General features: G+C 46.0%; 1 protein-coding gene across 4 annotated transcripts in view; it reads left to right on the forward strand.

The window, feature by feature from the left end:
- The window catches only part of alcama (activated leukocyte cell adhesion molecule a), a 340,167-nt gene that overhangs the window by 271,102 nt on the left and 56,710 nt on the right, over positions 1 to 12,355 (forward strand). For all 4 annotated transcript variants that reach the window (XM_038801832.1, XM_038801835.1, XM_038801833.1 and 1 more), the window contains exons 2-4: positions 3,013 to 3,113; positions 6,444 to 6,663; positions 11,954 to 12,018. In XM_038801832.1, coding sequence (XP_038657760.1) covers positions 3,013 to 3,113; positions 6,444 to 6,663; positions 11,954 to 12,018 — 386 coding nt within the window. The remainder of the gene's footprint in view (positions 1 to 3,012; positions 3,114 to 6,443; positions 6,664 to 11,953; positions 12,019 to 12,355) is intronic.

Raw genomic sequence — 12,355 nt, forward strand, 5'->3', positions numbered from 1 at the left:
CATGGCAGGCCGTCGGCTGGCATGTCGCTCCCGCGGAAACCCCCCCCCCCCCCCCTCCTCCCTGGAACATGAAAGCCCACTGCCCCGTCCCTGACCCCCCCATCGGCCATGACTGCACCCTTCCCCCCCCACTCTCCCTCCTCCTCCTCTTCCCTCACCCCGTCCCCCCCTCCTTCCTGCTTCCCTCCCCCTCCTTCCTCCTCCCCCCCCCCCACCAAGCATGGCAGCATCCTTCCCCCCACTCCCTCCTCCTCCCGACCCCCCCCCTCCCCCAAGCAGGGCGGCACCCTTCCCAAACCCCCCCCCCCCCGAGCATGCGGCACCCTTCCCCAAAACCCCTCCCCCGCCAGCACCAGCCGTGGACGCCACAACATGCTGTCTCCGAGAACGCCGGCCGCTCACCTCGTCACTCCACATCGTCAGCCAGCACAACTGGCGAGTGAACGGCGACACGCCGTCGGGACTTTGGCCCATCTGGGCCGCAGGATAGCAGGGGTCCCGGAGAATCGCCATATTTAACACCTCGGGCGATTCTCCGGCAGGCGCACCGCCGACCTCGATGACACCGTTCTCACCGGGTGGGAGAATGGCGGGACGGCGACGGACTGGCGCCTTGCGAAAAATCGGCGCGAACGCCGATTCTCCCGAACGATTCTCATGGGAGAATTCCGGCCCCCACTGGTGGGAAACCCAGGAAATCCCAGCTGTAGTTTCTACTATTGATGAAACTCTTCTTTAACCTTCTGTAATTGGGTTTTCATAGACTGAACACTCCTCTGGTGGTTGCAATAATATTCACAGGAGTCTTCTTCCACCACCTTTTCAGGAAGAGAGTTCCAAAGACTCACAGTCCTTTGAGTGAAAAGAATTTGACTCATCTCCATTTTAATTGGGCGACTTCTTATTTTTCGACAGCGACTCTTAGCTCTAGATCCTCTCATAAGCGGAAATATCTTCGCCACATCCACCCTATAAATACTCCTCAGAACTTGATACTTTTCAATCATCTTCAAACTCCAGCAGATACAAGCCTATTCTTTCCAATCTTTCTTCAGAAGACAACCCACCTGCTAAACCTTCTCTGCTTCCAAAGCATTTACATCCTTCTTTAAATAAGGTGACCAACAGTGTACACAGTACTCCAGATGTGGTCTCACTAATGCCTTGTACAACTGAAGTATAATCCCCCTATTTGGGTATTCAATTCCCTTTGTAAAAAATTATAGCATTCTATTAGCTTTCCTAGGGACTTGCTATACCTGCATTCCAGTCTTTCGGAATTCATGCACTAAGACAACCAGATCCCTCTGATCTCAGAACCCTGCAATCTCTCATCATTTAGATAACATACTTCTCTTTTATCCTTCCTACTAAAATGGACAATTTTATACTTTCCCATATTACACTCATTTGCCAGAGTTTTGCCCCCTCACTTAACCTATTTATGTATTTTTGTGGCCTCCTTGAGTCCTCTTCACAACTTACATTCCTATCTATCGTTGTGTCATCAGCAAATTATTAACCATCCCATCCATCCCTTCATCCAAGTCATTTTCTAAATTGTAAAGAGTTGAGGTCCCAGGACTGATCCCCCATGGCAGATCACTCAATATATCTTGCCAACCAGAAAAAGATCCTTTATGCCTACTGTTAGCCAGTCAATCTCCTATCTGTGCTAATATGTTATCCCCTATACCATGTGCTTTTATTTTATGCAATAGCGTTTAATGTGACACGTGAACAAATGCCCTCTGGAAATTTAAGTACAGTACATCTACTAGATGTCCTTCATCCACAGCACGTGTTACTTCCTCAAAGAACTCCAGTAAATTGGTTAAACATGATTTCCCTTTCACAAAACCATGTTGACTCTGCCTGTTTACCTTGAAAATATCCAAATGCCTTGCTACAGTTTCTTCAATAATAGTTTATAACATTTTCCTAAGACAGATGTTAAGCTAACTGACCTGTGGTCTCCCTCTTTCTGTCTCCCTTTTTGAATAATGGATTTACATTTGCTATTCTCCAATCTAATGGGACCTTCTTATCAAGGTCAAAAATAGCCCGAGAGCAATTTGTCTTTCTAAAAATTCACAACAGTTTTGCTGGTATTATCTTTTTACAATGATGATCGTATATGCATTCTAAGATGTTATGCTACTTGTAAATATTTTAGATGATAGGTGTTTGTTCATCAATGTAAAATAAACCAGTAGAAGTGGTGAAATGATAACGACGGTTGATGCAGTTTGCTATCAGATTACATATGCATGAATCCATGTCTTGCCATGAATAGAAAGTAATGAAAGCACATTGTTGAATTCACACAGTGATACCTGTATAAATGGGGGTGTTATGTTGAATTGTGTCACAATTTATATTATTCATTATTGGAATAACCTTTTTGTGCTTCATCCTGGCTCATGGACGGACCTTACTGTGATCTATGCTAATTTTAAAATCTTAAACCTTGAACAACATTTAAGCTTCTTATAACACATTTAACATGACAAATATTCTAAGGCCTTTCATGGGTTGGCATCAGTTCTGAGCAGGAATAAGAGCAGAATATGAGAGGAGTTGTTGATTCGGTAGGGTGTGAGAAGTCTTTCAAAGGTGGAAAGGGCATGGGGCAGCAAAGACCTACAGTGTGGGCACATGACAGCTAATGTCTTCAACGGTGAAGGGAGAAGACAATGTTCAGAGTCAAAACTGTCAACTTAAACAGTAATGTTTGTGAAGTCATCATCCTTGAAAATAGACTCTCGATTCACTAAATAAATAATTCATATGAGAAGAAAGAAGCCTGCAATGATCAGTGAAATTAATGAGTAAAGTTGATGCACGGAAGACAAGTGACCATTGTTATTATCACCCTTTCTCATTGTCATCTGATAACTACTTTTGTTAGGCTAGGTGACCTTCTTCTGCTCTTCTTGAGCCTAATAAGAGAGATACAATGTCCCTATTGTTATGCAATGGAATTGATAATTGTGCTTTATTTCCTCCCAGCACAAGCAATGACCACGGTGACTGCAATGGTTGGAGATACTATAACACTGAAATGTGAAGCAAATAGAAACAACAAAATAACCTTGGTATCATGGAGAATGGTGAGTAATTTATAGACCATCACAGCTTTTTGGACACTGTTAATAGATTCCGTTGCTGATGTGAAGAATTTCTAGGATAGTCGAGGCTTCTAGCTCTTATGCAAATATAAAAGGAGTTGATCAATGCTGCTGTTGAAGGGTTCATACCAGGAGCTGACACGTGGCTCACCCTGTGGCATTTCCTGTCTTATTCCAGACAGATATCTCGAAATTGGGTTTCCCTATAATAATATTGAAATTTTAGAATCCCCCAATCATGTTTTTTTGTGAGGAGTTGGAGCCACGTCAGATGCACTCTTGGCTTTTTTTCTCTGTCCAGCCAGAACCGGGGAAATATTTGTCACAGTCCCAGAACTGCTTAGGTGGGATGTGAATGGCAGCAAGTGCAACATGTGGGGAGGTGAAAACGTTTTCTGCTGCTCGCTTTCCCCAGCTAGGGCAAGTATCCCTTGCAGTCCAGTTCAATAGTTCTCCAAAACAAAATAAAACCAAAAATGCAGGGAGTGTTTGAGGAACAAGCAATTATTTTCATGCTGGAAATGCTTTTTTATATGAAGTTCATTCCTACTGTTGAGTCAACAGCTGATAATCCTGTGGACCAATTAATGCTTAGAATTTACACCAACAGGAATTAAGTTTGATGTTTTTGCAGATCCTGGGAACTGCTCACCGAACAAACTCATTAGCAAGTTTGAGCTTGGGAAAGGGCAGCACACCAACCAAACCTTCCCACTTAAATCAGCGACTTTCATGGTTTTGAGAAATTTGAGCCTCCAGATTACATTGCAGCCAACAAATGCTCATTTTCAGGGCTGTTATCATCTTGAGTTGCATAACTCGCACAATGACCTTCTGAAATGGGTACTGATAATTTATTTTTAAAAAGCACTGGTTTCCACAATTGTGGGTCAGACATGATGGCACCTTGGAGGAATTTGCAGGCTATTGGAGCCACCAGGGTGGTCAGGGACAGGGAAGGGAGTACCCTGGCAGTCCAACTGGCACCTAGGTACCTCAGTTATCAAACTGACACAGCCAGGGTGTCTTTGTCACTACCATAGTGACAGCCTGGCAGTGCCCAGGTGCCAGGTTGGTACTGCCAGGGGCTGGGGCCTTGGGAGCCATGCCCATTAAAGAAGGGATGATGGCGGGTCTAAGGCGGCCGAGGAATAGTTCGGATGTGAAGAGGGGCCCTGAAAAGGGGGATGGAGGACTGTAGAGATCGGGACAACATTCATAATAGCGCCTGGATCTGTGAGGAACCGGTCCTGCTGGCAAGCTCAGCTCCTCAGTGCAGGAAATCTCTTTAAATGTGGCCTTGATGGGAAAAAACACCCCGAGGCCCCAGAGGAATGGCTAAGTGCCGTTGAATAGCAGGGTCAACTTGGCATAGCAGCTGCTGAGAAACACCCTGTCAAGCGCGCTCGAAACCGGCTTCTGAGATTTTGCAGGTGAATTACGTTCAATGCCTCTAATTATCTATTCCCCAGGGAACCTTCTTTATACAAACAAAATTCCATTCACCCAACTTTTACGATGCTTTAATTAATCATTTTGAAGCCACAGTGCCTGGCTGTCTTTCAAACCATGATTTTTTTAAAACACGACTGTAGCAGTCACACACTATATACCAGGCTTTTAACCCTTACTGCACCATATATATATAATAAGTATCTCTGAAATTCCTACATTCATCACACTAGGTTGGAGTTTATTACTTGGACCTCAACATAATTAAAACAGAAGAAATGAAAATCGCTTATTGTCACAAGTAGGCTTCAAATTAAGTTACTGTGAAAAGCCCCTAGTCACCACATTCCGGCGCCTGTTCGGGGAGGCTGGAACGGGAATTGAACCGTGCTGCTGGCCTGCCTTGGTCTGCATTCAAAGCCATCGATTTAGCCCTGTGCCTTTGTCTTCAATCTAGTCTGTTTTGATCGTTAACGTTATCTCAATTAGTCTGGGGGGTCCTCAATCCTTGCGTTAGGGAAAAACTAGCCACGGTTCTCGCTTCTGAGCATTATCTAATAATGTCTGTGTGGAAATGTTATGTTAATATCAAGAAGTGAGCTTTTCCCCCTTATTTGCCAGGTGCAGCAAAATTCGAGAGAGTGTGGCCCTGAAAATCCATTGAAACCCGACAGTGAAAAAGGAGGCCATTCGGCCCATTGAGTCTGCACCAGCCCTCTGAAAGAACATCCTACCTAGGCCCACTCTCCTGCCCTATCCCTGTAACCCCACCTAAACTGCACATCTTTGGTCACTAAGGACATTTTTTATAGCATGTCCAATCCACCGAACCTGCACATCTTTGGACTGTGGGTGGAAACCGGAGCACCTGGAGGAAACCCACGCAGACACGGGGAGAGCCCGCGGACTTCTCACAGACAATCACCCAAGGGTGGAATCGAACCCGCAGTTCTAATCACTGTGCCACCATGCTGCAATATATCCACTTGCTACTGGTGTGTGACAGAATAGGCACAGGCAACTTACTTCATTAAAGGCAAAGTACTGCAGATGCTGGAAATCTGAAAAATTGCTGAATAAACTCGGCTGGTCTGTGGAGTGAACATTTTTGAGTCCGTATGACTTTTCAGAACTGTTCTTATCACTGATAACTTACTTCAGGGTAAAGATGGGGGCCAAGTGTTTTGCGAGTTATCACCAGACACCCATGCTACAAGAGGGATGCCCTGGCCTGCTAGCACTAAGGTCTCTATTTAATTTTTAATATTATGGCCATTTGGCTGAAGCAACCTGCATACAATCTTTCTCCTCACACCAAGATCTCTGGGTGATGGGTTAAGAGGTTCCAAGGGTAGAATTCCAGATCCCACCAGAATTCCCGGGCGAGATTCTCCGACCCCCTGCCGGAGGATTCCGCACCTTCGGGGCGGCCGGGCACCGGAGTGGTTCACGCCACTCCTTCCCGCTGGAGTTGCCCGCCTCACCGTTTTCCGTAGAATCCCACCCCCATCTCTGCAAAACCTTGTGCACCAAGGTCCAGGATCTGTCGGTGGACTTTTCGCCTCTTTTCTTATAAATAGGTTCAATGTTTCTGCTTCATCGAGTGCACAACATAAATCTCCCCTCTCCCTTCATAATGATGGCAAGATTGGGTTAGCACAAAGCAATATTTTGCTCCTTGCTCCACGAAACATGTCTGCTGATGTCCACCATCGTGACTTGCATATAAAGAATAGGAACTTGAGCTAAACCTCAGCAGGTCACCATATCCTGTCCTGAAAACCTCTGACAGAACCCCAAACAGGTGAAATCCTTGTTGACTATAAACTGTTGATTTTCATTTCTTTCTCTCTTTTTCAGAAATTAAGTGATGCTGGCATTGAACAACTAATTTCACTTACACCAGCTACCGATATAATAACAAACAAAGAGGTCCCTGGATACAAGGACAGGATAACCATGAATGAGGACTTCTCCTTAAGTATCTCTAATGTTGGGATTCAGGATGAAAAGATATTTTCTTGCTTCACCCTGGTGGAATCGGACATAGATGAAGTTTCGGTCTCACTCAAAGTTTACAGTAAGTATTAAAGATACCTGTGTTAAAATCATCTTATAATTATTAATGCAGCAGAGGACCTCCACAAGGGACTGTTGTACACCCGGATGTTGTTCTCGTCCAATTATTACGTTTTGCCAATAAACACTGGAGGTCGTAATGGCAATTAGAATCTTGGGTGGAATTCTGGGGTCGGCCTGGGGCCGGCGTCAATCCAGCCCCCGCCGTGTCCCGAATTCTCCGCCCCCCCGAGATTCGGCGGGGGCGGGAATCACGGCGCGCCGATCGGAGGGCCCCCCCGCGCCGTTCGGCGGGCCCCCCGCGGCGATTCTCCGGCCCGCGATAAGCCGAAGTCCCGCCGCTGACAGGCCTCTCCCGCCGGCGTGGATTAAACCACCTACCTGACCGGCGGGATTGGGGGCACGGGCGGGCTCCGGGGTCCTGGGGGGGAGCGGGGGGCGATCTGACCTCGGGGGTGCCCCCACGGTGGCCTGGCCCGCTATCAGGGCCCACCGATCGGCAGGCAGGCCTGTGCCGTGGGGGCACTCTTTTTCTTCCGCACCCATCATGGCCTTCACCATGGCGGAGGCGGAAGAGACCCCCTCGTATGCGCCGGTATGACGTCAGCTGACGCTCCGGCGCATGCGCGGACATACGCCGGCCAGCGAAGTCCTTTCGGCCCTGGCTGGCGTGGTGCCAAAGGCCATTCACGCCAGCCAGCGGAGTGGGAATCACTCCGGCGCGGGCCTAGCCCCTCAATGGGAGAATTCCGCACCTTTGGGGCGGCCCGACGCCGGAGTGGTCCACGCCACTCTGACACGCCGGGACCCCACGCCCCGCTGGGTAGGGGAGAATGCCGGCCCTTGTCTTTTTCCTCAAGGTCTAGGATTCGGGTTCGTTTCAGTCTTAAAGCCCCGGGTTTTCCCCTTTTGTTGGGGCAGGAGGCCCACCAACCGCTTGATCCCACCGTGGGTCTGACCAATTTCCTGGGTCAGGGAACATTGCTGCGGTGCTGCCACTGGGACTGATGATGCAGCACCCGATGAAACATGACAATGAAAGGAAACGAAAGAGCTGTGTTGACCAAGTCCTAAATAGATAAGAATGTGTGGCCCATTACGAGGGAAATGTACCCTCTACGGGGCGATCTCCCCACAATAGGGTCATCGGAGCTGCCTGTTCTTGCAGCAGCGACTGCCACCACCCACTCTGCATTTTCTGGATGGAAAGGAAGGAAATAGTGCTACTTCCAGGGTCATACCTCCCTGTCATGTGTGGCAGTTTGGGAATGGGTGGTAGGTGACAGACAGCAGCGCTGAAAGGAACAATAGACTGAGGGGAGAGAACTCTAGTTCAATTGATGAAGATGCTGCTCTTGTGCCGCTGCAGTTATCCCATCATATTTGAGAGGAAATTCCACTTCAATGAATTAAGGCCTTGAAAGGGAGTCTGTCCATTTTTAGCCCACTCCCTTGTGGTCTTGAGCTCCTCGACGTATCCTTACTGCAGTCAATAATTGGACAGTTTTGCAATCGCGCTGAGAGGTGTCACAATGATAGGCTATAACGAGTCTCTGCTTTATTTCCACGTCATAAACCTTTTCATAACTTGCAGCTATGCGGCATTCTTAATGAAGAAAAATCATCTCACATAGGAGGCACCGAGCCTTTACAGGAGCATTGGATATGCTGTTCAAAGCTTGATATGTTAGGAGAAGGTTTTTAAAGTTGTGTAAATGGAGGGATTTGGAGGCTGCGGGGGAAAGAAACAGCACTTCAGAACACAACAGAACCCCGGAAGGTCTAATAACATTCTAATGCTCGGTGTCTGTAGTGGGAATAAGTGACACAGCATCTGGTGAACACAAACCCTCATGTGTTGGTTTGTATAGTTACAGGACGATTATGTTAATAATGACAATAAATGTGAATTTCGGCAAGTGGAAATCAGCCCTTGTGAAGTGTTTCAAAAAAATAAAATGTACCTTTTATCCAGTGGTAACAGAAGTGTGTATATGCACTCAGCTGGGCCAATTCACTCATCACTTAAAGAGAGCTGTGTTCAAAGGAAGATCCAAGTTGGATGAATCAATAGTTAATGCGGTCAACCCATGTCTAACTTATAGGGCACAGTTTATCTTGTCACGTGGGGGTGGCTTTGAAGGTGTGACTGGGATGAAATTCGTTCACGGGATGTGGACGTCACTGGGTGATATGGGTGAAGGAGGTATGCACAATAGGTCTTCGGGTTGCCTGTGCCTGCAGAGGATACGGTAAGGCCAGACCATGGAAGGAATTGTAGGCAAGGCAAAGGTTTTGATCCAATGGGAGTTGGGGTCCATGAAAGTTCATGTGAAGGGCTGAGGGTTTACTGCACAACAGGATACAAGTGATGACATTTTGGATGGTATACAATCTAGGAGTCAAGAGACCATCAAGGAGTGCTTTGCAAAAGTTGCATCCGCGATCACGTTAAACAAAGCATGAAAGAAAATCTTGGTGTGAAATTTACTTGCCCATTTTTTCAAGATCCTGCTGGAACTAGTGGAATAGCTGAAGAAAAGAATAGAAGCATTGGGCCCTGGCCTGTTTTGGGATTTCCCATTATTCCTGTAAAGGGTGGGTCAAAAGGGGTAGAGCTGTGGGAATCAATTCCTTATACTGAAGAGTTCTGCTTCATTGTCTCATATAGGACATGGCAAATTCAGTTTGTTGGTGTCTCTAGTGAGGTAATGCATACCCATTCTCCAGAAGGGGTGTATGTGCGGTTCTATTCAGAAGGAAATGGAAGCAATTTGTGCTTTCAAGCATTTGATTTTCACAATTTCAGTATTGACCATAAGATAACCTGCCCAAGATTTCCATTTGTGGTCAGGGATTCTCCCAATCCAATTTTCCTGTAAATTCACCAATCCCCTGTTTTAACAGGAAGCTGAGCTTAAAAGGACTGCATGTCAGTCATGGACATGTAGAGCTGGATTTCCTTCCTTGGGTTGGGTACGGGGAGTCAGGAATTCCCAGCTCGGCTTGCCTGTCTCGGGAGAAAATGCCAACAAGGTGTGTGTGTGTGTATGGGAAAGTGTTTGGAGGCAGGTTGCCGAGTACTAAGGAAAGATGTTGAAAAATCCCACCACAGGGCTGTGGGACTTGGTCACAGTTTAAATTAAAACAGAAAGGCCCTCCAGCCCTCGCCCTTTCAGCACCCACACAGCCATGCCAGCACATGGCCTATTATGCCCTCTATGCCAAGGAATGCCCCTCTAAGGCTCCTCCTGTTCCCCGTGCCAATATTTGGGACTTCTATGCTTGTATAGAAGCAATCAAAAGTATAATGACAATAGGATGTGTAGAAATAAGCTTTAAAAAAGCAGTTGAATAACTTGATAGCATTCCCCGGGACAGCACGGTGGTTCAGTGGTTAGCACTGCTGCATCATGGTGCCGAGGTCCCAGGTTCGATTCCGGCCTTAGATCATTGTCCATGTGGAGTTTGCACATTCTCCCCATGTTTGCGTGGGTTTCGCACCAACATCTCAAAGTTATGCAGGCTAGGTGGGTTGGCTGTGTTAAAATGGCCGCTTAATTGGAAAAAAATGAATTGGGCATTCTAAATTCATTAAAAAAAAGACTTGATAGCATCCCACTTTCTTGCTACACACCACTAAAAATGTCAATCATCCAGATCATTTAAAATATCAATAGCAGAAACTGCAAACACTTGAAATCTCTTCAGCTTGTGGAGATAAATATTGAGAGATTGACAGAAGATATCAGAGGGCCAGAGCTGTCAAGTGATGCTTTTCCTGGGGCTCAGGTGTTCCAACAAGCTAATGGATTCCTGGGCTCTTAGCCAAGTCTCAGTATGTACCTCTGATACACCATGAGCCACGACTCATTGAAAAGCTGGCTTAACACAATGAAAAATGTGGAGGATGAGGGCATGCTTGGCCCGACAATGGAGCCAGCCCGGACCGTAGTGAAGCGTGCACGCTCGGCACCCAAACCAGCCTGCACCTTTAGGTAAAAGGCAGTCCTCAAAGTCAGAAACCCCAGGAAAGAAGTCAGGAATTCAAGAATTGGGTTCTATATGCCATGGCCTTCCGAGTCATTCCATCCTGGTGTTCATTCAGCCAACTTGATCTCCCTTTGAATACAACACACTGTTAAGACGTGCGATCGCTGAATTTGAGTGAATGTGCATTTTGCCATCACCAATGACAAATGTATGTTCTAGTATTGAAGTGCTTCAAAGTGACTGCTGTCCACCTGCAGGAATTCATATCATTATTAGGATAATTTCTTAATCACAATACAAACCAACAGTTGAGGGCTTGCATTCTCTACCTGCTGTGTCGTCCAGTCGCACTACAAATACTAGCGTATGCATTCGATTAGGGCTTCCGGGAAGCAGACATGGGTTTGGTTGAGTGCTACCATCTGTTGTGAAGTGCTGAATTTGTTGTGGTAAATGACACTTTCTTCCACAAAAATATCAACAATATCACTGAGCAGATACAGTGATTGGTTATACTTCACCCATATTGTGTATGGCATATCTGTATTTTAATAGCATTTAAAGTACCTTCTTGGATGAATCTCTTAATAGCTGATTGAATGCACTGACATAGCCAGTTGCGTGTGTACACAATGATAAGTGTTCATCTACTTTGCTTGAATACTGTGTACCAAACTTCAGTGGCTCCCTTTGTGTTACAATTTGACCGAATGACTGGATTAAGTTATGTTTACTATCTTTTTTTGGAAAAGCTGCTCATGTCAACACTTGTCATTTACTCAGACACCCACATGTGGCCGTTGACGATTTTCACAATCATCCACATTCATTCCCTTACACGTGTGACAGCTTTTCTTTGCAAATTTTGCTTCAGGTGCGGTAGGCAGATGTCAATACTTGTACTGCCCATGCAAGTACCACTCACATCTGTCCTGTGTATTGATGTATTTTCACGTGGCAGTACAGAGAGCTTGATACATCAGCTTCCAGAGCCTCTTCATGAAGCTGTCTTGACGTAGTCTGTGATTGTCCTGCATTATTGACTAAAATGGGACAGTCTTGACCCCATGTACTCTGCCACTGAACTGAGCCAATATGTTGGTTATTATCTAAAGACTGAGTAAAGCTCTAGTTATGCTTTGGTCAGAATGTATCCGGCCTTACAGAATGCCAAGTAAATTTCCTTACTAAAATAATTCCCATTTGCTGTATTCTCATGCATGAAATCATTTCACTTCTTCGGTATATATCTTCTGTGAATAGTTTTTTTTGCCTAACCTTTGGTTTGCTTCTTTTAGAAATACCATCTATTCCTAAAATTCTGGAACCAGTTGCATTCCTAGAGGAAGGGAATCTACAGCAGGTGCGTGCAAGCCACACACACACACACACACGTGTCTTGGTAACATTGGCAAGAGAGCCAACTCACTGTGCGGATTGATGACCAGAATTGCTTGGGCAGTTCTCGGTATAATGCAGATATGTTCTGTGTTCATATAATACGAGGCTATGTTTTTGTATTTGCAAAGTGGTAGACTACGGGTGAACTTTCCCATTGTTGGGAAATTCCATTTCCATGTTGGCTTTTCTCGCCACATTTTGCAGCATTGTGGAGAAAATATCTCCTACATATGGGGCTACATTCTCCAAGTCTACGCGACAAACTCGCGATGGGCTTGGAAGCGGAGAATGGCCGTTTA

This window comes from Scyliorhinus canicula, chromosome 7 (genome assembly GCF_902713615.1).
Source record: "Scyliorhinus canicula chromosome 7, sScyCan1.1, whole genome shotgun sequence".
NCBI classification, from domain to species: domain Eukaryota; kingdom Metazoa; phylum Chordata; class Chondrichthyes; order Carcharhiniformes; family Scyliorhinidae; genus Scyliorhinus; species Scyliorhinus canicula.